The 24,410-nt window shown below is 41.1% G+C and overlaps 3 protein-coding genes across 4 annotated transcripts in view; 1 reads left to right on the forward strand and 2 right to left on the reverse strand.

Annotated features, from left to right (window-relative positions):
- Positions 1-241: 241 nt before the first annotated feature.
- atxn1l (ataxin 1-like) lies at positions 242-9,931 on the reverse strand. The gene is made up of 3 exons (XM_058089527.1): positions 9,785-9,931; positions 6,419-7,578; positions 242-5,916 (listed from the first exon to the last, which is right to left on the reverse strand). The coding sequence occupies exons 2-3, from the start codon at positions 7,454-7,456 to the stop codon at positions 4,516-4,518; spliced, it is 2,439 nt and encodes an 812-aa protein (XP_057945510.1). The 5' UTR covers positions 7,457-7,578; positions 9,785-9,931; the 3' UTR covers positions 242-4,515.
- An 812-nt stretch (positions 9,932-10,743) lies between these two features.
- mtmr10 (myotubularin related protein 10) lies at positions 10,744-22,680 on the reverse strand. 2 transcript variants are annotated; one of them, XM_058089628.1, is made up of 16 exons: positions 22,116-22,680; positions 21,666-21,726; positions 20,305-20,441; positions 19,297-19,369; positions 18,823-18,965; positions 16,652-16,745; positions 16,395-16,542; positions 15,935-16,022; positions 15,760-15,848; positions 14,864-14,994; positions 14,705-14,774; positions 14,434-14,504; positions 14,112-14,284; positions 13,848-14,018; positions 13,423-13,605; positions 10,744-13,362 (listed from the first exon to the last, which is right to left on the reverse strand). In XM_058089628.1, the coding sequence occupies exons 1-16, from the start codon at positions 22,170-22,172 to the stop codon at positions 12,754-12,756; spliced, it is 2,298 nt and encodes a 765-aa protein (XP_057945611.1). In that variant the 5' UTR covers positions 22,173-22,680; the 3' UTR covers positions 10,744-12,753. The 2 variants fall into 2 exon arrangements, with proteins under 2 accessions (XP_057945611.1, XP_057945612.1); XM_058089629.1 differs by lacking the exons at positions 20,305-20,441; positions 21,666-21,726; positions 22,116-22,680 and having other exon boundaries at positions 15,935-16,014; positions 19,297-19,368.
- Positions 22,681-24,054: 1,374 nt separating this feature from the next.
- myo1ea (myosin IEa) overlaps positions 24,055-24,410 on the forward strand; it is a 41,312-nt gene continuing 40,956 nt past the window's right edge. Inside the window, exon 1 of the mRNA XM_058088478.1 lies at positions 24,055-24,318. Coding sequence (XP_057944461.1) covers positions 24,316-24,318 — 3 coding nt within the window. The 5' untranslated portion in view covers positions 24,055-24,315. The remainder of the gene's footprint in view (positions 24,319-24,410) is intronic.

The following is a 24,410-nucleotide window of genomic DNA, read 5'->3' on the forward strand; positions in this document are numbered from 1 at the left end:
GGCTTTCATTTCAATGCAGACCTACCGACATGTACACATTTATAGTACTCAACATGCTATTTGACTCTTGAATATAGTTGTATGGTCGTGAAAACCATTCTGTCCCTTGGTGGGGGGGGCATGACATAAAATAATTAAGAAGCACTGCTTTAAGGAAATGTGAAAAATCTTCAATAAAAGCCAAGGTTACAAAAGAAAACACAATTTTCATAATAGTTTATATTTGTATATATGTTTATATTTATATATATATATATATATATTATATTGTGTGGACAGAACATGATAAATGCAACGTCTCCAAGTTAGCTGTAACAATAAAAATACAATATCTTTGTGTCCTTGAAAGTACATAGAACATAGAAAACAGCCAAACAAATAACACAACAAAATAACAAAACGGCCCTAAAGTAGTTCACAGAGAGGTACAAATATACAGTACAAATCTAATTTATCCAAAAGGGGTACAAATAATAAAAAAAGCAAAAGCAACAAAATAGAAATATTAATGCTTTGTTAAATTCAGGTAGGTGTAGGGGGTAAAGGTCTAAGGGTGCACTTTGGGTGGACAACTCTATAAGGCTTCTGATAAAAGATCAATACATATTGGTACGACATTAAAACTCACTATACAAAGTCCATACAACCTGGATTATACTTGAGGATTCAATGTTACATTTACATCTTTGCATATAGTTTGCAGATTTAGGCATTTCGGGAGAATTTTTTTTTGTTCCATCTTTTCTGTCTTTCAGTTCAACATAAAAAGCAGTGTCGTATTTTGCCCCCAAAAAGTACAAGAAATCCATCAAAACGGGAAAAATACACAAAGCCGACTTCATTAAAACTTGAAACCGTTCTATTTTGTTGTCGTCATTTAAAGAATAAAAATAATTAACCCGTTCAAATGAAGACAGGGTCAAACGACAGGAAGTAGATCACCACACCCCATTCATTCAACGATTTTAGCGACCAGCCCGTCACTGACGTTTTTGCTGGATGACAACAAGTACACGAAACATCAGCACACACTGTTTTTACTTCAGTGCTGATTTCCTCGTGGGAATTAAAGACATGAACATATGCGCTATGGACAGAAGTATTGGGACACAACCCCTCAATCAATAAAGTAATCAATACGAGGCGGGGCTTGATGAGTTGAATCTCAAATCTCCATCTTAGCAAGACATCATGGCCGGTTTGGGGACGACTTGACGCCACCTTGACATGGTCAAACACCTTCAACCCTTTAGGTGTTTTTTTTTTCTTCCATTTTTGACGTTACTATTTCAAAATGTTGTAGCTTGAAAATTGATAATTTGAAAAAAATCATCAGTATGACACAAAGTTTAAGATGGGGAGTGCATTCCCACATCTAATGTGCATAGTATGACGTCACTAAACTGTCCCTGTCCCCACGATACCGTCTCATCCACTTGTGATACCCTCCCTCATGTCTCAAGCAAACCCAGCCATCATCATTGTATTTTTTTTTTTTACAGCAGGATCTTGAACGCCACTGCAGCGCCATTATTTCATAGCTATAATGTATCAGTACATTATGCCGGTGAATAATCAAATTCATCCAGGCCATTGTATTTTCAGGTCATATTTATCTATTAGCACAGTGGCTTTTTTTGCCTATGCTGCTATTTCCGTGTTTGTTTGTTTGTTTTAAGACATTTCTGCAAACCCCCCTCCCTGTTAGCGGTGTTTTGACAACCTGCCACGTCCCCGTTGCATAGAAATGCCGAAAAATATTACTCAAATTGAAGTTACAAATGTCCGCCATCTCCTGGTGTAAAGTACTGACTACACGTGGCGCCATATTGACCTTGGCACTTAAAGTTAAGTGTTAAGGTGGGTTAAGGTGTCCCAAAACTTTAGTCGATGCAGTGTCAGGCTCTAATACAACCCCCCCCCAATTCCCCTTATACAAAGCAGAAGTTAAGGCATCAAACAAGCGTGGTCAAAACGACACAAGTACACACAATCACACACAACTGGAACTTCCTGTTGTTGTGACTTTTCAAGTTAAAGCGACAACACTGCCGACAAAGAGGAGACATTTAGTGCAAGTACTCAACACAAGGGCCCCCTGCTGAGCGAGAGGTAACATCTAAGAAAAAAAAAAAAAAAAAAGTCCAAATATTGGGAACACAATGAGCTGAGCATTTACTGCATAGAAGACAACGCTATAATAGTGCTTACAGCGTGAAAACGGTGACGTGATTATATCGGTGGATGTCACATGACACACATTTCTCTCAAACCACACCAGCCAAACAGACACTAAAACAAAAACATAAAACAATCCTAAAAAACGGTTTCAGTGGGAATGTGTGTGTCGCCTGATTCCAGACCAAATGATTCAATGCGTGTGATCTAATTGCACTTCTTGTTATCAGTGAGGAAAGCGCAGCATTCATCTTGGCTTATTTGTAAACATACAAATGCAAGAACCAAAACCTATTCCCTTTGTGAGTGAATGAAGCGAAGAAGAAAACGGACCGAGCGGCAAACAAGAAGAAAGGTCTCAGTGTAAGATGATGTTTGGTGGCTCTTTGACTTGGATGGAAATAGTGCAATCACCTTTAAATGTGGCTTTTTTTGGGGGGGTGTGAGGGTACTATTGCTTACATTTTGGTAGGTGAGCAAAGTCCCCGTTTGTGACATCCTATGCTCACCAGTGCATTGGAGAGGAGAAAAGCTGCATCTCTGTTGGTTTACTAATCATACTGGAATGCAATGACTCTCTAGAGCAGGGGTCCACAACCTTTTCCCACTGATAGTAACATTGACGTGATTTAAAAAAAAAAAAACAGCAGGGAACCTAAGATATTTTATCTATACATCTTAGGCACCAATTTTTGCTTTTCAACTCAAGTTGGCTAAACACGCAAACTTTGGAAAATGTTATCTCCCTTCTAAACTGTGAAAAGAAAAGGTAACAGCAGCCAAACGATGGCAAGCAACCACGGACAGACTTTCTGACTCATTTTCAAAACAAACTCAGTCAAGCTATATTTTGGTACAATTCCACAACAATTTCCTCGGTAATTTGGTGCAGTCAAACATTGTAACAGGCCATTCCGTTTGCCCACATCTTGAGCGCCCAAACAATCACCCCACACATTGGTGACTCAGTCGGTATGTTTCTTTTTAAATTAAGTACGACTGCTATGTCACCCAACACGGGGCCAAAAATAGTTGCAATGTGCAGCACTTTAAGGAAATTGACAAACGCTATTGAATTGAGTGTTTGCATCAACGATATGTTAACGATGGAAGATGTTGACAAGACCTTATGGAGTGGGATTCTCCTTCTAACTCCTTTGAGGTGTATTCGTAAATAACACAACCGGACATCAGAGTAACACAAAATTTGTGTAGGCACAATTTGTATAGAATAAACATGTGGGATCTCTTCCTTTATTCTGACTGTACCGTCTTCGAAAATGACTACTGTTCTAAATAATTCCAGACAAATTATGTTATGGTGTGTACAATTTTTTAGCTTGATATACTATATATATATATTTATATATATATACACTATATATTCCGGATCCCCTTCCCGACGAATACCAATGATGCTTACTAGTGGAGATTAGAACCAAAGTCCGGAATGCTAACCACTACACCACGGCTGAGCTGTTAATAAACATACAATATATCAAATATATATAATTCTTTTTGTCTTTCTGGTAATAAAATACACTTGAATATGGCGATTAAGCACAATATAATTAGAAAACCCAATTAATCTGATTAAAAATTTTAATCATTTGACAGCCTTATTTTTTGGGAAGGGATTAAATGGATTTAGATGATTTCTTATGGGAAAAATTCATCTGGTTTGTTGTTGGACTTTTTAGAATGGCTTTCTAAGGGAAAAAAACGAGGTTTTATTGTTGTCAATGTACGTAATTCTTTGACCCTTTGGCTAGCTACAGGTAGCTACCCCTGCTTTAGAGACCAAAGCCCTTATTCCAGTCTGTTGTACTAATGCAAACACACAAGAGGGTTAGTGGACAAAAGAGTGTGTGTAAAGACACTGATTGTTTCCTCACTAGTTGGATTGTAAGACAAGTGGGACGCTTTGTCATCATCATGTAACATATGCTGACAGCTAGCCCCAAACAACATATATGTCCTTGTTTCTTTAAGATCAATGCATTTCAATGAAGAGACACAATCTCAGGAATGGATAAGAGATTATAGGGCTCCAAATGCAATCTGGTGTCGTTGAAGGCTTGTCCCAGCAGGAAATGAGGGCGTTCCAAATGAGGAAGTGGTGACAGAGAGAACAAACCTACTTAGCAATTCAGCATCGTGGGAAACTTCAAAGTTTTCTTTTCTGCTGAGCGACACAGAGCCTGAACAAGATTTTTTTTCGAGTTGGATGTGCAAAAATCTTAAACATTCTCAAGCTACATTCTCTTTTTTTTCCCTCTCCTTGTCATGACACCAACAGCAGGTCTCCTCCATAGTTGCTACCAAATGATGATGATGCTACTTCCCTGCATTAGAGCGTCCCTCAATGGACAGTTTGACCTCCTGGGGGATAAACGAGGGCCGGATGTGTCCAGAGGCGCTGATTTGAGGACATGTGCCTGTCTCTCCCTTCATATTGTATCTTTGGAGACCAGGAGAGGACCAGCGCCTGTGAGAAGCACCCAGCATGGCCCCCATGGCCGCGCCCGTGAAAGCAGAGGCGTCTGTGTGCAACTGGTAGCCGCTCTGACTTCTGGCGTGCTCACCTGAGGTCCTACTTGGTCTGATAGGGGGCTCGGGGTGACCGACGCCCCCCATGTGTGTGGCTTCTTCCTTGTCGCCTATGTCTTTGTCGGCCTCCCTGGTACTGTCTCTGTGCATGCGCTCTATCCTCAAATGAGCCTGAGGGGGACGTGACTGTTGCGGGGCAGGTGGCCCCATGAGCTGGTGACTGGGTTCTGATGCGGTTGTGGTTTTGCTCAAAGTCCTGGACAGGTTCTGCTGTTGGGGGTGATGGTGCTGCGCCGCTTTCTGCTGCTGCAGGGTGATGGACACGCACACGTCACCTACTTGCATCTGATGGCAGGCCAAGCCGTACAGCTGGGTGGTGCGCTCCGGGCTGTAGGATGACCAGCCTTGACCAAAGACAAAAAAGGGGTGCTCCGGGGGGACGTCAATGGTCACTTTGCTCTGCTTCTCCCCCACGGTAAAATGAAGCGTCACAAGGCCGGGCCTCTGCTGGCTAGCACGGATGTCCACAACCATGCTGGAGTCAATCTTGAGCCCCCCGCTCAGCTCGGCGCTCCGCACAAAGTCCTGAGTCTGCAAGTCCTCCACACGCTTCAGCTCACCGGTGGCCAACTGAATAATGGCTCCCTTCATGAAGTGCGATGGGTTGCTGGAAGCCGGGACAGGGACGGTGCTGGAAGCTAAGGCCTGGGTCACCTCAGCAGGGGGCTGGACAGCCGGCTGCAGCGGCTGAGCCGCTGCTGGTTCGCCCAAAGCCCTCTCGGGGAGGCACGATCTGGATGAAGGATCTGAGGCTTTAAAGCTGGGCTTAGGAGAGCCATCATTAGCCTGTGCTGAATAGTGCTGCTGCGCCGCTGGAGGCTGATGATGTGGGTGATACTCCACAGGGATTAACACTGGCTGCCCGTTGGCTAACATGACAGCATGGGCAGGCTGCCCTGGTTGTTGTTGTTGTTGTTGTTGCTGCTGCTGCTGGAGACCTGTCACTCTGGGGTCGCTGTAGCTCACAGATTGAGCCACGTATGCAGCACGACCAGAAGTGGTCTCTCCATGGACATCTCTGACTCTCTGCACATTCTGAGAGAGATTCAAAGGGGCAAAGGAGACCTCTTTGCGCCCTCCGACAGCACTTTTGCTGGATGAGACCAAACTGCCCACCACCTGCTGCACCTGGAAATATATAAAATTAAGTAAAATTACCTGACAGATCTGAAACCAATTTTTTTTTTAGAAAAAAGTAGCCAAATGTACTGCCTTGGATGGCATGACAAAGATCATAACATAACCTTACATTATTACAATGGCTGATTTTCTTGCAAAACATTTGGGATGACAACTGTGTGCAGTCCTGATATCAGCAATCCAACATTTTTAGCAATAGCATGGAGTCCTTTCTAAGACTTGCACAAATTAACACTTGCATCACCAAGATTTATGTATCAGTTTGTGCCAATTGTTTTCACTTGCTTTGTACTGTATGATACAGTACAGTTGTACTCTAAAATAATACAAATAAATCCACTATAAGAAACATGTAACATGGAAACCGCATACACTATTATTTTAGGTTAAGGCTAATAAAGAAAAGAAAAAAGTCAACTAAATTTGACTGCCATAGTCTGTCTTGAGTCGTAATGGAAGACCATTGTTACAGATGATACTTCCGACTCACCTCCAGGTCACTGTCTGGTGTGCTGCGCTGCCCTGGTGAGCTCAGCCTGCGTTTCTGATTGGACTCGTGCGCTGCTGAGATGGCCACTCCCTGCTGTAGACGTGCATTCCTGCCGGGGTGGTCCGGTGTGACCTCTCTGGCCACTTGCTCCTTAACTCTGCCATTCATCTCTCGCTCCTTTTCCAGCAGGTTGCTGTGGGGGTCCCTGGAGGAGGAGGAGGTGGTGGTGGTGGCGGTGGCTCTGGCGGAACCCTGAGGGTGATAGAAGACTGGCATCCCCCGCGAGTTGAGCTCTGCGGCGGACAGGACTCCGACAGTACCGAGGTGCTGCTGGGTGGTCTGTTCTGAAGGCAACATCAGTGGGACGCCGCTGGAGGCTGAAACTTTGGCAAAGGTATGAGCGGCTACCTGAGCCTGTGGAGGAGGGGATACCACGCCTTCTTGGATGACAGACGGGTAAGGAACGAGGTGGGCCTGAGTGAGGGCGCCAGAGGGGGAGATTAATGAACCGGGGACAAAGCCAGGGGGAAGCGTGTAGGGTACTGCTGCATACGGGGAGCTGACAAACTGCAGGGAAGAATGAGGGAGCTGGGCATAACCCAAAGGAGGATAGGGAAGGCCTGGGTGCTGCAAGAGAGGAGAATGTAAAGTATAGGCTGGGGAGATGTGGCTTAACACTGGGTGAGGACTGGTGGGTGAGTATGTAACAGATGGTAGAGCCACTTTATAAAGCATACTGTATTGGTCCACTGGCACTGCTGGTATGCTCTCAGAAGTGTCCACTCCATAGTGAAGTCCTGGCTGAGCTCGTAGCCACTCTCCAGATGGAGGGCCACCCTGAGAGTCACTGTTGGCTGCAGAGTTCTGGATGGAACCCACTTCATCTTCTCCAACACCACTACTGCCACCACTGGTACTGCCTCCGCCCAAGGCCAATCCCGCTCCCGCCGTCCCTGCAGCTCCACTACAGTTATTAACAGGGAGGTCCCTCTTCTTAGGAGGCAGGCACTCCTGGTTGCGCTCCTGAGCTGGTTTCATTGCAACACCCTGACCAAGAATGTATATTCACCGTGCGGCACAGGAGCTGATACTTGCAAGTCAGTCGGGCTGCACCGGAGCCAGCTCTGAAATCATTTGGCTGACTTCGGCTGATGGCTCTCCTGAGTGGCAAAAGATAAAAATGAGGAGAGCCATTAAAATACCTTCTTATTGCATAACATTTCCAAAAAGGGAAGTCTATGATGTCCATGTTTAGTTTATGGGTTAGGATGAATCATGCATGGTTAGTAATCTGTGATGTAATGGTGGGGTAAACATGCTGCCACAATGATGTAATGCTTTGCAATTGGAACCTGAAGTTCGCCAATGTATGATGTCTTCAGAAGTTGACGCTCAAAAATGTTAATATAACTCATGTCAAAACAAGAAAGTGATGTGTTAAAGGAAACCTATTATGCAAATTGTCGCTGCTTTGTATTGCATTGTGGACTCCTATAGAGCAGCTACAAACGATAACCTGCACAGAAAGCTTTCTAGATCTTCCAGATTCTACACCTCTTTCTGCAGTTTCTCCATGGACTTCCTGCTTCTGACTCCACACCAAGAATTCTACTCCACACCACTCTACTGTGATTAGTCATATTCCAAAACGCTCCCGAGGACTTCCAGATATGTCAGTGACGGATTTACATTATTTCTTAGTTAGCGTCTTTCGGTTAGAGTCAGACTTTTGGAAAAAAATGAATGATGCAAACCAAGGATCCACTGTAAAATACAAACACAAGGCATTTAAAAGAAACTGAAGATAGAGTGTTGTACATTAGTCATTGGGTATCAGTAATGTTACCCCTTAAAGAAAAGTTGTGCCTCAATTGGCCAGTGTATGTGTACATTGACCTTGTGCACTTACACTGTACACTTTCCTTTTTACCAGCTGAAGTGTAAGGAAGAGGTTATAAATTATGCAAAAACATCATATTCGAAGTGCTGCAAGAAGACAGCATTTCTGACAACTCAACCCAACTGTAACAAATAACAGGACCCCTTTGTTGAAAACAGTCATGTACATATGTTTAACTACTGCATTCACCCTTCATTCCAATTCCAATTTCATTCGAATTTTGTGATGATTTTCACTCAGGTTTCTGTTGGGTGTTGCTATGTATCGTCTGATATCGTGCACGTTCGGTGACATCATTCTGTGTTTTGTTTTCCGTTCCGTAGGTGTTCACACTTGCCTCTCACCTGCGGACCGAGACCTATGTCTCACGGTCTGTTTTGTCCAGTCCTTTTAGTCCTGTTCACTCTCGAGCAAACAAACTGTATAAGGAGAGCAAACTGCCTCTAGGCCATTTTAACCACACACACAAAAAAGTGTCAACACACCCACAGAGACCAATTTCAGGCTCAGGAGGTTTTTGCAGTTCCTTTACTGATTAATAAATGAACCAGTGAGTTTACAATATTGAACGTCTGACTTTTTAACAATTATTCATTTATACCAGAGAGAATTTGTGTGCATCATTATTAGTTGTAAGCAATAGTCATCAAAAAAATGTTCATAAATATGTTACCCTGTGGAGAGTGACTCTATAGAAAATAAGTTTCATTTTCTGAGTAAAACATCTGAAATAAATGAACTTTCAAATGAATTGAGACCTGTGTAGTGGCAAGTCCAAGTCCACACAATCCGAACGCACATCCTTACTGTTGGATCGACATGATTTATTTTACACATCACTGTTTAAATATTACATAACTACATGGTCCACGGCATAGTAGAGAAAGGTAACTTACTAAGAATTCAATCATTATATAAGTACTTCTTTAAATAAAAAAGACTGCTTCAGACAGTCCCTATGTTAGCATAATTGCATCAATTTAAGGGAGAGTGTCATCATGATGTAGCCAGCATAGAAATCATGGGAAGGGCACGTGAATGTGGTAAAGTCATTTAGATGGAAGCCAAGGCAGGAAATAAAGTGTTCCCAGCAGACGATCCACGAGCTGACCACAGTCGTCCAAAAACTCACTTTAACGCCGTTACAACACGGAACCTCCAACAAACACGGTATACCGTTAACTAGTCAATACAGCTAGCTAGCGACAAAAGCAAATTAAGAACAGTTTTGTGTTGTAGCATTAAATGTGGATGTTTAAAATGTTCTTGTTTGAGGCCTCTTGTTTATTCTCGTCATGTTCCACTGGACATTAGCGTAGAGGGTCCGGCTAGCTCGCTGCTCGGCTAACACTGTTAGCTCAATCAACTCCAGCTCAGTTCGACTCATATCTCCTCAACAACCGCAATGGTAATGCGTACTTTGTTCGTATGCGACACAGCGGCGCTGACGACAAAAGCCGACTTACCTCCAATTGTCATCGCGAACAGACGTTGCTGGAGGAGGGGGGAGAAGTTGATAAGCTGAGAGATGTCTGACAAAAATCAAGGCTCACAAGTCGAGCCCATCTCGAAGGCCAGCCGAGGCGCTCGTCGATGACGTCACTAGGTTGGTTCCATCTCATTTTCGTGCCTAAACGATTTACACTGGGTTTTATTCAATTCATGTTGCGTTATGATTTCCACATTTAGTCGAAAGTATCATTTAAGCAAAAAGTGCACGCCGTTTTTCACGTATTGCGTCACGTTTTCCAGTAATCGCAACCTAAACATTACCTATCTGCAACGGGAATGTTTTCTTCTCAAATCAAACTAAAAACTGAAATACAAGTATTTAAAATATTGCTTCGAGTTTTGGATTGTGTTTACTGTAACAATAATGTTTATCAGCATTGTGCCTATCCAGTTGACTTAAGATGGCATTTTTGAGGCTCACCAGTAGAGGGCGACATAGCAGGTCAATGAGAATGACTCAATGAACGCGTCATATGGTCATGTCATACATAGAAATATATAAACACTTTAGTGAACAGTGGCTGGAAAATACGGCCTTTAGTCCATTTATGTTCTCTTGTATCAAATATACTATATAAAAACTGTTGCCTAGTTAATATACTGGTAGTTTTAGACAATAAAAAGCAAGACATTTGCACAACTTGAGAGTTGGAGTCATGTAAAGCTATTGTTGGGTCAGTTAATGTTCTAGACATGTGGTGACAACCGCTGCCCAGGGTGGGGCCCCAGAATTCCTGGCGGTGATATATATTACTCATGTACTGTATATTGACACTCCACTGGGAGTCTGATAGGTTTAACCATTGCTGGTATACTGATTCCCAACTGTTTCCATATTGGGCACTTATTCATACGTGTTGTTTTACATACAAGTTGAAGTTCATGGAAGTGAAAAATGAGTCAGACAGCCACCTCAGCTGAAAAAAAATGTATTGATTAGTCATTGGTACATGTTTGAGTCCCCTTTACTGGCAGGAAAACCTCAGTGCGGTACCTGTTAACAGTTTTAAGACTTGATTTAAATCAACAGATATAGAGTATAGATTGAAATTCTTCCCAAAGGCACCAAAGACTAAGAGTAGTTGCACCTTCCTCTTAGACATTTGCATATTGTGAATAAATAAATGTACTGCTATTGAATATCAAACTGTGTCACAGTGGAAACACAGTCATCATATAATACAGCAGAGAATAATACAACAGACCGAGTGAGAGGGTGGAAAACATCATATAAATATTTCTCCATCAAATAAAATTAAGATTACAGTCATATCTAGTACCATTACTCAAAAAATAATCAAAAAATGTCAAGCATTTAGAACGAAGAGATTATTTTCAACCACCTTAAAACTATAAATTGGGTAAAATGTGCAATTAATAGCATTTTTGTAGGGCACTCACACACTACACACACTCCCGCAATTGAGGGTGTTATTGCCAAAAAATATTATATTTGTTATTCCGATATTAAACGCTACTAGTTTGTCAACACCTTTTAAGAGCATTACACTGATGATCAATACACTCTTTCACAAACCACTCTTTGGTTCAGCAGTTAGGAAATATATGAGGGGTGGAAAGGACTGGTTAACAGCTTAAGGCCTCTAAGAAACCCCTCTGAAATGAGAGACAAACTATGTCTCTCCCTGAAAGTGTTAAGGTTCTTATGTTTGCTATAAAAAGAGCTAAAACAAAAAAAGAAATGACACCCTGAATTCAGACAATGTGCTAAAAACAGCAATATCCCAATACAAGCAATAGAACTTGCAAGTAGCATTAAGTTTGTGCAAGGCAACTCACACACTCCCACACAGACACTAACCAATACATTCAACCAGTAAAGTCCCATTTTGTTTCCACCACGCGCAACGTGACGGTGAGTAGTGTTATATTCGGATCCTAGTTCAAAATCTGCAATACATTTCATGAAAGGGACACATTATCTAGGAAATCAGTGTTGACGAAACATCATTGTTGCGGCATTGAAATCCTGAAGGCCAGCGGCACCAGTCTGATCCCACAGTATGACATCACAGCTCAGTAAGTTCCCTAAATGCAACATCTGTGGATCATACACGATTACCAAAGAGCTTTTATCTTAAGTTAAATTGAGGGGAGATTAAGTGGAAAATAAAATGAAAATGAATGTATAATACAAAATTCTATGTTTCACAGTATGAGGTCACATGACTGGCCAACAGAGAGAATGTACAGTAGATCCCCACACTTTGTGGCTGTTAAACTTGTAATTTGAGACGCCAAAAAATATATATTTGTGATATTCCTACATCATAAGCACTCCCGTTATCTTGAGGTTGATGTCTCCTGATTTCACATCAGCATTTGCAATAAAAATTCATGTTGTGATTAGATTGGATTGAGCTACAAAAACTCTCCCCATTGTTTGAATCACCACTGTGCACTGACTAAAGAAGCTAACAAGGTAAATACAATCCAATCTTAACACTGGCTGACTTCACACCCCCTACTGAATCCTGTATTATGCAGTTATTTATTATAATGATATTTTATTATTATCCCATATATACACATTATTACAGACTTAAGGTGAATGTATGGATTTTCTAAAAAAAGGGCAGAAAAAGCACAAATGGGGAGGTTATCCCCACAAATAAAAAAATATATATTTAAAAAAAATTATGATTTAAACAAAAATCTAACTCGTGTGGTTGGCAAATGCTGAACTGTAAATATGTGGGGGATCCACTGTACTTCTGTATTCCAAATTGTTGAACTTGTAGGGATGATCAAACTGTTGATGGTCTTCCAGTTGATTTTGATGCAGCATCAATGATGAAAATTCTAGCTTACAAAGAATTTTGAAAAAGTCAGAAGTTATTTTTCTATTAGTCACTTGCATATTTACGAAAGTGGTAACAGCAATTTAAATAAGCACACATCCTTAGAAGGAGTCATTAGCAAGCGTCTCCGTGGAGAGCCAGATCCTCGCCCCATTCAGAAATTTACTGATGGGGGTCCCGTAGATACTGCGGCGACACAAGTTGCCTACGGGGGTGAAAGGAAAGGAGGAGGAAAGGAATTCTGGAGGGGAATCATTTGGGGAAGCTGCCTTAAAATACATCCGCCTTTGGTCAGCAGAGGGCCCTCTTGGGCTAGGGAGAGGTGTGCCGTGTGGAGTGGGTGCCTTGTACTGCCTGAGGTGGTCTCGTAACGTCTCGATTTCATCCACCAGCTGCGAGAGCTTGTGGTAGGCAGTGATGGATCCCCCCTTGGGAATGCAGGCTTCCGGCACCCAGCGAAGAAAATAGAGCTTCCAGAGGGCCAAGTGAGAGGGTGTGAGCAAGGGAATCAGGAGGCCCTGCTGGTTGGCGGGCCGGGAGAACCAATCCCTGAAGAAGCGCTCAGACGGGCTCTCCACCACATCTTTCATCACTGAGAACTCAGACTTCAGATCGGTCCCCAGGGAGCCCGGCCGGGTTAGCACATCGTCCGTACCTTTCAGTCCATTACGCAGGGATGCAGAGGCTCCTCGCATGATGGAACCATATTTCTGTCAGGAGAAAACATTTATGAAGGAGAACATGATGATGCTGAAAGAAGTTTTGCCTACCTTTGTGCGCCTAAAACTTTTCACTTCCCCATTGAGAACACAGGCAGCTCCTTTGCCAACATACATGGGGTTATTGAAGAGGGTTTGGTCTTTCAATGAGAACTGCTGTGACCAGTCCCAAACAGGAGGGAAGTACACAACTGGGTCCTCCCCTTGAGGGATGGCTTTATTCCTGGCAAAATCCTACCAAAAACAGACAAGATTATTCTTGGTGACACAAAGTTGAACGTTTTCCTGTCAGTGATCCAACACTTACAGAAGGGAATCATAATGTACAACAACTGACCTCCACAATAGCTAGCAATTGATTGCAATAACAATATTTATTTCTCCCGCAGGTATTTACGTAGCCAATAACAGTATGATGACATACTGTACAGTCAACACATAAATATACTATTAAAAAAAGTACAAGTACTTCTTACCATCAAGTACTGAGCACGCTGTTTAGGAGAACTGAAGAGGAAAGTGCTAAATAGCGGAATCCACATGCTATCACTTAGCACTGTCAGGTACGCTTCTGTGAACTCAAAAGCAGCTGGATACTGGTTCAGCATTTGCCATACACAGTCCAGAAACAGCATGAACACAGGGGACTTCACAAGAAAAAAAAGGGTTGCACAAGAGGTTGCATCAATCAGTATTTGTCACAATGGTAAGTGTATTGCTGCTTTGAATCACACAATTACCTCCTCTTTGTCATTCTTCTTTAAGTGGTTGCATCTATCCAAGAAGCGGTGGCCTGCCATCACCCACTCCTTTTGCACCAAACTCTGAAATCCAGAAAGGCTCCGAAAGTGAGGGTCCAACATGAGCTGCACCAAAGAGGACACCAGACAGTTCAGATCTCTGTCCTCTTCCTCTGTAATGACCACACAAGAAAAAAAGAAAAGACCAAAAAACATCAACACTGCACTTCTCATAACTTCTGAAAACAGTCTGTAAGGGAGATCAATAAAATGGATGCATTTGGAAGCTGAATGAAGACAAACTATGAAGAGAAAAGCTTACCTTGGAGGACTACTGAAACATTCCTCCCATCCAAGTGGTAAACCATCTCAGCTGCATGTTTCAGAAAGGCTCTGAAATCATAAAATGTTTAAAAAGAAGAAAGTTCACTCGTTGTTTCAAACAATAATTCTCAATGCAGAACTCATTAATTATTCATCTCCAAGAGAACATATAAATTGTTTGAAGGATTATTTAAATATTACAAATAAATAATAATTTATAATTCATGCAGTTTGAGGTGCTATCTGACAATGTCAAATTGTTTCCATACCGGACATACTCGAGCCATCGGGAGTTTTCAATGGATGAAAGCCATCTTTCCTCAGACTCCTCAAAAGGATCTGCATGTAAAACAAAGCTGGAATATAAATCTGACAACAAGTATGCTGACAAATTCCTTCTGCTTCTAGAGGGAAATAAGGAAGCTTACCAATGACACAGATCTGTCTGATTTTAATGAAAGAACTCTGGATGTCCTGGATGTTGGGCAGACACTTGTCCAGATCTGAAATGAAGACTTCACTGCACTGTGGGTGGCTTTTTGTGATGGCAGTGATGATCCTATAATGATAAACAATACACCAGGGTTTCCACTGAATGTAATTGATCGTGGCAATGTGCCACGGCAAAATAAAAGCCACCACACCATACAAATGAAATATGAATGATGCGTCCCATATTGACGCACTGTCCTTTATTGCTGTGAAAATGAAAAATAGTGTGTAAAATGTCAACTGATGACAGCTTGTCGGATGGCAGTGTGTGTGATCGAATGAATGAATTATTATTTTTTTTGTGTATTTTTTTAAGTGTCATTTTCATTTTCTCTCTCTTCTTGGAAACACTAGTTGTTTGTCTAAGTTGTTTAACATAAACCAGCTTAAAGACAGTAACAACAATTTGTACTTTTGTACTGATAGTCAAATAGTACTCTTTGCCTAAATATGTATGTCAGGTAACAAAAGACGATCAAATGTTTGAGAGTCTCAGTTAAAGTGTCATTAACTTCACAGTTTTTTAAATGTTTTCTGTTCATGTTATACTGGTTGTTGAAAACGGTTAAAGGAGTTAATAAATAAGTCACACAAATTATTTGTCATCATAGAAGAAAGATTTTGCTGATGCAACAGCGAAACAACAAATCAAGTTTCCCTGCCTCCCGTGCATCCCAGCACCACAGCTTCGAAAAATCAAAGGGAAATCCCTGTGCACACATTTGCAGCTGAAAATTATTTAACAGTGTGGCCCAGTATTTGTATCACTACAAAACTCAACTACAACTAAAAAAATGTTACTTATCAATACATATGTGTAAATCTATGGTACCTCTGCTCAAGCTTCCTCTGATGGATTGGGTCACACACACTGGCCGTGCGCACAAGAGCACTTCCACTGGAGTGATTCCAGCACCAAAGCTATAACACAGGAAACACAAACTGCTCACATTGTGTTATAAAATGAATTGAAGTGGAAATGTGCAGATATTCAAAGAGGCACTCACTGGGAGGCGGTTGTCAGTAAAGTAAATAGAGTACTGTTTCAGATCCTGGTCTGCTAGAGAAACTGGGACGACAATGAATTCTGGAAGACTGAAAAAAAGCATAGGGGGGGGTGGGGGGGGACGACAAAAACAAGTCTCAAATGAGTGTGACGAAAAACACAATGAAAGACATTGTTCACAGCCGTCAAAGGCGTAAACATCCAAATCAAATACTACACAATGCTTACTATGCAACTCCACTATGAGGTCACCTCTGCTCAATGGCACCTACTGTCAAATACAGACTTGCACGCTACATTGAAACACTAATGACGTGAGCAAAACACTGTATATTGTAAATATATTGTGCCAAAACATACAGTGCCTAGTATAACTACAGGGAGAATTTCTAATATTCTAGTAAGGGCAGACATATGCTTTACTGCAACCTCATTACAAAAGAAATAACACCAACTCAAACCTTGATGAGATGTGATAAAACTCATTGATGGAACACACTCTCCACTCTGATGCGCCCGTCCTCTTGATCTCTCTATCCCAATCAGACGGCCGATCAAATATGGGCGTCTGCAGTCCGCCTCGTGGGACAGACCCATTGAGTCGCTCAGCTGCAAGCACAGACGCAATAATTCAATTGCATTTACACATACAAAAAAGAAAACCCTTTTTTATTGTTCATTTGAAGAATGCACTGTGAAAAGAGTGTCTTTTTAGAACCTTTGGATTCATGGTACCGCCTCCCCTGGTACTCGAAGCCAAACAGCAGGTGTAGATCAGCTGGATGGGAGTAGTGTGCAATTGCAAGACAAACCTACCAACAAATAAAAATAAAAATACTGATAAAACAAACGAGTTACGCTTTCTGACCAATTTTGATTCATTCAAAAGCACAAAAGGCAATTTAAATGGTTCCAACACAAGAACAAGAGAAACCTGGGAATGGAGCCTTTTGCTCAACATTGCACTGGTAGCGTACAAAGCAGGCCTTTCAGTAGAGAAGCTGTGAATAGCATGAGGACACCAAAGAAAACACTGTATGTGTGTGTGTGTGTGTGTGTGTGCACGTACATGCAAAGGGAGTGCCCAACTCTGTAATTTACTACAGCAAAATAAGCTATTATAGGTTGGCCTAATTCCATATGTCGTGAAGAGGAAAAACTGGGCAGGCCATGTTTGACTTCATACTGTAATTACTAACATTGTGTCTGTAAATAACCACAGCAGTAAGGAGAAGCTAACACATTTCTTCCTGTCCACAACTTCCATGTTGGAGGAAAGAACATTTTCAGTTTGAACAAGACTCGGTACCCAAAAGTTCACAGAGGCCATATACATCATGTAATCAGTAACATCATGTTGATTTGTAATGTAAAATAATTACTGGTCATTTAGAAGCCCCTTATAATTACTTGAATGAAGGTTATTAAAAAAAAACTCCCTCAATTTTCCCATAGTTACACCATTTATAATGTAATTAACAATTAATTTACCTGGTATTTTAAGAACTGATATTGAGTTGATAGCAAGAATACTGCCGATAAAATGACAAAGCACCGACTTCAGTCATACAGTCATACTGTAGTTATCCGAATGTGGTGCAGGTATGTGCAAAGGAGCACCAGAAACTACAGAAAAATTGCTCCCAGATGGCATGGCAAGAGATCACAGACACAGCTTTGTAAATTAATGTGTTCAGCCACAAATGTATAGCTTTATTCATCATGAGCAAAAAAAAGAGCCTCATAAAACAGCTGACAAGTTTTGAGGTTACAACTTGCTGTCATTTTCCAAAACATGCATGCCAAGAGGTTTACTTTGAAAGGTAATGTCTGTCAAAGACAGGTACTGCAAATGGGGGGGTGCTAGTGTTCAAATGTAATGACTGCTAATTGCGGATAGCTTCTCTGAAATTTTGGAAACACCTGCAGGTTACTTTTGAGGGGAGTGTATGTACAGTGTTCAATCATTTATCGCGGGGGATAGGTTCCCAAAATAGCCTGCAATAAGTGAAATCTGCGAAATAGCCAACTTAATTTTTATGTTACAATGATATGTTTTAAGACTGTAAAACCCCTAACAATACACATTATAAAATTTTTTGCACTGTTCGGTTTGTATTTACTTTCACAAGCAAACATTTCAACAAGAGTTGAAAGTCAAGACAAAGGTTCTGCACAATGGATGAAGGGCATGACTATTCTTCTAGTAAAGTGGCCCTGGCACAAAGCTAGCACTTGTGTACATGTAAAAATCCCACACATAGTCAGGAAGTGAAACTATTGACAACAAACTACAGTGCCATAGACTTATAGTGCACAATATTTCGGTAAAAGCATATCGTTACCTAATAACACATGATTGATCAATGAGGAGCACAATGTATTTCAACATACAGCCTGCTTTTGATGCATTATAGAACCATTTTACTTTCATTCATTCATTCATTTTCTACCGCTTTTCCTCACGAGGGTCGCGGGGGTGCTGGAGCCTATCCCAGCTGTCTTCGGGCGAGAGGCGGGGTACACCCTGGACTGGTCGCCAACCAATCACAGGGCACATATAAACAAACAACCATTCACACTCACATTCATACCTATGGACAATTTGGAGTGGCCAATTAACCTAGCATGTTTTTGGAATGTGGGAGGAAACCGGAGTACCCGGAGAAAACCCACGCATGCACGGGGAGAACATGCAAACTCCACACAGAGATGGCCGAGGGTGGGAATTGAACCCTGGTCTCCTAGCTGTGAGGTCTGTGCACTAACCACCAGACCGCCGTGCCGCCCCCATTTTACTTTTTTAAAAAAATATTAAATAAGCATAGTAAATGTTGAACTATGGAATCTTAAAGAGAACACTACAAATAAAACAAGAAGAGCACTCACCTTTTTAGCACTCTCGGGTCCGGCCTCATCAAAGCAGAACCTTATAATCCGTAAGTCTTTGCAGTAAAGGATAAGCTCGGTGGGGTTAAATTTGAGCTTTTGGTTTGAGCCCAAAACCTTTTTCTTCCCCTTTGTATCATTCACTGAAAACAGTTAAGAAAATGTATGAAGTTATGTTATGTCTCAAGAGATTCTACATCCACAAAAATGTTGATGTCCACCACAAAACAATCAGATGTTGCCCAAAACAAGGTTTGATCTCATCTTGTTATGCAGACACAACACTTCCTTCTGTGGACAGTCTGGCCATCACCAACACAGCTGTGTATAAACAAGAGGCTAATACGCTCTCCATTGTCAAGACAGCCTGTGCTACGGCATCATTATCACTTCATCAGGTAGAGCAAAAGACAGTCACGCTAAATGCCCATGACAAAGTATCACCTGAAAAGCATGATAAATGTCCAGTCTTACCGGTTACTACGTGTTCTAAACATGTCAGGGGGATATCATGCTCTCCAAGCAGCAAGTGGGATAGCTGAAACGTCTGCAACAACAGTAACACAACAAGAAGAACGTGTGACACAATTCACTTCAAATATGATCCAGCGATGACTTTGCATTTTGTTATCTCTGCAACAGTCTACAGCATAGGTGGAAATGACGCATGTTCTCACTGCACTGACAATGAAGAGCACGGAAGTTCTCCTTCCTCTTGCTAAATGGCCCACCACATGGCAGTAGTAACATGTTATACATAAGTTGGGAACACTGAATTATATTCAAATCTAAACAAAGCTATATAGCCTGATAAAAACATTAAAGCCATTATGCAATTTTTTTGGCCCTTTGTATTGACTTGTGTACTCCTAAAGAGCAGCTGCATACAATAGCCCCCACAGAAAACTTTTTAGATTTCGCAGAATCTGCACCTATTCCATCTGTATTTCCTTTGATTTTTGCTTCCTGCCAAAATGGTCTGTTTTAATTTATTCAGCCTTTGGGCATGCCCACTCCGCTGTGATTGGTCACACGCCCAAAGTCGGCCCCTCTGTAACATCACAAAGGGGCAGTTTTACCACGCGTTTTGAAACAGCGTGTTTTGAGCCATCCCAAACTTCTATCAGCGCTCACTTCCAAATGCGCAAACTTCATTATCTGAAACTTTGTCATCGTTTAACACAAGTATACAACATTCTAACAGCTGCGGCTGCTTTGGCTCCCGGTAACACAGACTATTATTTATTATCTATTATTACATGGGAGCCAGGCAACGACATTTCGTTGGCAATTTCACTGCTGTGTTATTGTGCAATGACAATAAAGAAAGTCTATGTCTATGTCAACATTTATAGGTCAGAAAAGTGGAAAAAAACATAATAGGTCCCATTTAACTTATATGACTTTAAGAAGCAATTCATACATTTCATACTGTATAGTACACATAAAGGCCCCTAGGCACTACAAATCACAACATCTTACCTGTTTAGATGGAGAGTCTTGAGGGATGAAAGATACCTTAAAGTTGGTACATATCAACTTCCCCCAAAGGTCATCTTGGCTGCTTTCAGGGCTAATGCATTTCCTCACAAAGTTGACCTCATTTACTACTATCTCTCCTGAAAACAAAGAAAGTACACACACATTTAAAAACAAAATAATAAAAGGCCAATTAAACCAGCTGCAGTACATCTGGGTCGTTGTATCATGAAATGAACAAGTATACCCCAAAAGTACAGTTTTCGGGCACAATTACTTCAGCTATTACGATCAACGTGACAACAAACGTCACTCGAAATGTCACTGAAAATGAGCCAATGACAAAGTTGTTTTAAGTTTCAGGGCAGGATACTATAGCGACAAAACAGGCTGAGGTCCTTTCATCAGACTGCAATGACTCATCAGTAAAAGCGCATTCGAAGGTCTGCTGAAACAAAAACTGCTTTGCCAAGCCCAGTCTACTAATAATGATCTCAACGTTTTTGTCATCAGTGTGAAAATACCACTTACACCCATACATCAAAGTTTCTTGTGTGGTTCACAGAATGTACATGAGCTTTTCTTGTCGAAAATAACAGAAACACTACCAGTAACCTTTTTACTGGCACTTTAACTTTCTGTGATTTGCCATCAGCATTTTTCTAACCCAAGTTAAAAAGAGGAAGCTTTTCATGGAAGGCAGCTGTGGTATATTCTGTATGAATATGCAAATACACTTTCTCAATCCCTTGATCTGACCACACACGATTACATTTCTGATCAATGATTTATTTTTTTGACCACTATAATTATCATATGCCTCTTGAGTATTTCATTTTCAAATAAAATGCCTGTGCATAATTACAGCAAACCTTGTAACTTTATTGCAAAGGGTGTACCCAGCCATTCCCATGAGGATCCCAAGTCATCTGGTTGGACATAAACTAGAATTAACCCGAGACACCAAGCCACTCTCTACTGCTGCTCCAGTAAACGAAGCAGAACGCCATGGTGTCCTAACGGTGGAGTTAGAGGTGGTAGCCACTTCCCTACTGAGACTGCTGCCCCCATGACCCGGATAAACGAGGAGAATGGAATAGAACAACGGAACTTCAGTTGTCAAACTTTGATCAGCTGATCAACATCTTATTTCAGTTAAATGGTTGTTTGTTTTTAGAACATCCTTAAGATTCAACAGTGTAAAATGAGAATTCTTACAATGTTTTAATTTGTCTTAAAATGTTGATCAGGAGTGTCTCCTTATTTTTGTCATCATACTTTATCATCACTTTCCCATACAATTCAATTAGATTGACAGCAACAAAGGACAATAATAGAGCCAAATATCAGTGAGTCAATTTTACCTGGGAGTAGCTTGGGCTCCAACTTTTTAATGGGTGGATCAATGGTTTTCTTCACATCACTCTAAAGCAAAAACATGATAAACAACAGAGGCAATGGTTAATGAATGATGGCAATAACATTGTCATTAAAAAGCAAGGCTGGAGAATAACCAGCTTGCATAGTAAAACGGTAACTTTAAGTGTGACCAAAGCCTACCATGTGACTGTTTACAAATAAAAAAAAGGTCGGCATCAGTTTTCAGCTGGTTTAACAACATGTACCATTATAAACAAAGTGCAATGCAGTAAGATTTTTACACTGTACCTCAACATAAACCAATGTTTGCCTGCACCAAATTGATTTCCAACTTTAAATAACAAAAGTACAATACTCTACAGCAACTGAAAGACATTTTGCTTGGAATACACAATGCAGAAACTAGCAATGTCTACTTGTCAGCATCAATGTACCTGCACAGGAGGAAGATAGCACTTGAAGGTTGGTTTGATGGGTTTGACAGAAAACATCGTTTATGTCCGCCCTGTCGCTGATCTTCCTAAATGGGCGTTTTGCAAAGCGCTTGTTCGCTGCCAGTGGAAAAACAGCTCAAACTGAGCCTTCAAGAAGTCAAAGTCTGCCTTGAAGGACGACCCGAAAGCGGCCTTAGCGGGAGAATAATCACACAGAATGCTCGGTTGAACGAAGGCGCTCCTCCATTTCCGTCAGCCGTCAGGTCGCAAATTATGCTAGCTGCTTTGGAAAAAGTTGACACAAGTTAATGTCGGTGTTAGCTTGCCGCGTTAGTTAGCGTCAACTACGGAGTAAAGTTTGTAAACACTGTTACTGCTCAACTTTTAGCTCACTACGAGAATACAGAGACCTCTGTTGGGCGTCTACATTTTAGTAACCACCTGTTACTGAAGTACTGACCGACACTGACTTCCTCAAAGTCTGACTAATTCAGCCAAACGCAGGAGCAAATGCAGTAAACTGCTTAACGGCCATGTTTGGACAGCGCGACGACCCGCCCTACTTCCGGGATTGTGTAGCCGAAACTCTTACATCTATAAAGTTCAAATAAATGTATATATTAACAGATGTAAAAACGTAACAGGTATAAACAACTTTAATATGTTAACAAGTTAAATGTAGTTTGAATCAGAAAATGCCATACACTTGTCCTCATAAACATCGCCTATGAACTACAACTCCCATGAGTGGTTTGGACCGTGAACAAACTTTATTGATACGACCTCTAGCAACAATATTTGAAGTATGCCGTTTCCTTCTAAATAAGATAGCCATGGAAACTTTTTTTGCTATAAACCTAAATTACTCAAGCCAAGTAAAAGTGAAAAGTAAAGGTTTAACGTGTACACTAAGTAAACGTTATTGTGTCACGTGGTACAAGTCTGAAACCAATCGTTCTTCAATAATGCAATACCGAAATAAAATATTAATTTCCCTGCAGAATGTATCACCAAATGACTGTCCTGTCCATCGTTTTGAAGGACACGATTTAAACTGTAGCCAAGTCGAACACAGCAGTAACATTTGGATGACTGGTTAAGTGTTTGGTGCTGCCTTATTATACCCAATAGGTGGCGACAAAACACTTAGATTTAATGCAGTTTACGTTTACCATTTAAGATTCATATTCAGCATTATTATAGTAGTTCACTGCCAATATGAACAACATGTTTTTTTCTTGGTTTTGGGTTCTGTGAACCCCTTAATTTCCATATAACAGTTTAGTTTCAAGTATGAATGTATTTTAGATCATATCTGTCACTGAGCTGAAAAATAATAAGAAAAACCTGATGACTTATTTTTCCAATTTAATCAAATAACACGTGTTTTGAGACGTTTACCACGTGTTCCATTTATACTTTTTGTTAATTAAAAATATATATTTGAAACGTTTTTTTTCTTTAACTTGAATATGTTGTAGGTGTGGGACCTGTACTTTGACTTGAGTAAAATATCAGCAAATTAACTACTTTTACTTTAGTAGTATTTTAGTAATGTTTCCACCTTTCCACCACTTTAATCTTTAATTTTCACAATTACTGGACCATTCGAGTGGGGGGCGGGGGGGGGGAACTCCAGTTAACGGTTTGGGGCGTATTTGCCCATCTGTTGGCTTTGTCTCCTTCAGGTTTCAATGAAAGGGTTCGTGACTTCGATTATCATATGTCTATAATTTACAAGAGAACAAACATTAGTGTTCACACATAATATATGATGTTACGATGTGAGGCTATACTGTGATTTTATTTTCATATTAAAAATCACATCGTTGTAGCATTTAATTTGCGCACGCGTAGTCAAGTACTCATGCCTCATGAATAATTCAGCAGTCTTGCTTCTCCGGGCTTTCTGATTGGACCTTGTGGCTCAGTTTCTTGTGTTTTGTTTTTGAGCCCACTTTGGAGGACACAGCTCTCTCTGGAGGACGTCGAAGTCCAGCCTGCCGCTGTCAGAGGACTCGGACGTACTTTCACAATGGGAGGACACCGCTGAGGCGGCCGCATCTACGCGTATTGGACACTATAGGAAATATCGCTAACGTCAACTTGGATTTTTTGTGCTCCAGCTTCAAGGTAGACGCTTCTCTGAGTCTCACACATACGTTGGACAGCGGGGAAGGACACCACTGTTGCTTTGAAGATGGTGAGTGATGCAAGTTATGGAATTGTTTCCCTGTTGTATGGAATTGACAGGAAATTATTTGAATTACTCGGGAAAAGTAGCTAGAATTTTCC

Source organism: Doryrhamphus excisus, chromosome 12, assembly GCF_030265055.1.
Source record: "Doryrhamphus excisus isolate RoL2022-K1 chromosome 12, RoL_Dexc_1.0, whole genome shotgun sequence".
Classification (NCBI taxonomy): Eukaryota; Metazoa; Chordata; class Actinopteri; order Syngnathiformes; family Syngnathidae; genus Doryrhamphus; species Doryrhamphus excisus.

Bases quoted from the DNA above. Each gene is read 5' to 3' on its own strand.
- atxn1l (XM_058089527.1), bottom strand. From the start codon at position 7,456: ATGAAACCAGCTCAGGAGCGCAACCAGGAGTGCCTGCCTCCTAAGAAG. The intron at 5,917-6,418 runs GTGAGTCGGAAG...ATATATTTCCAG, and splicing joins CACCAGACAGTGACCTGGAG to GTGCAGCAGGTGGTGGGCAG.
- mtmr10 (XM_058089628.1), bottom strand. From the start codon at position 22,172: ATGTTTTCTGTCAAACCCATCAAACCAACCTTCAAGTGCTATCTTCCT. The intron at 18,966-19,296 runs GTAAGACTGGAC...AACTGTTTTCAG, and splicing joins TTTAGAACACGTAGTAACCG to TGAATGATACAAAGGGGAAG. The intron at 13,363-13,422 runs GTAGGCAAAACT...TTCTCCTGACAG, and splicing joins AAAGTTTTAGGCGCACAAAG to AAATATGGTTCCATCATGCG.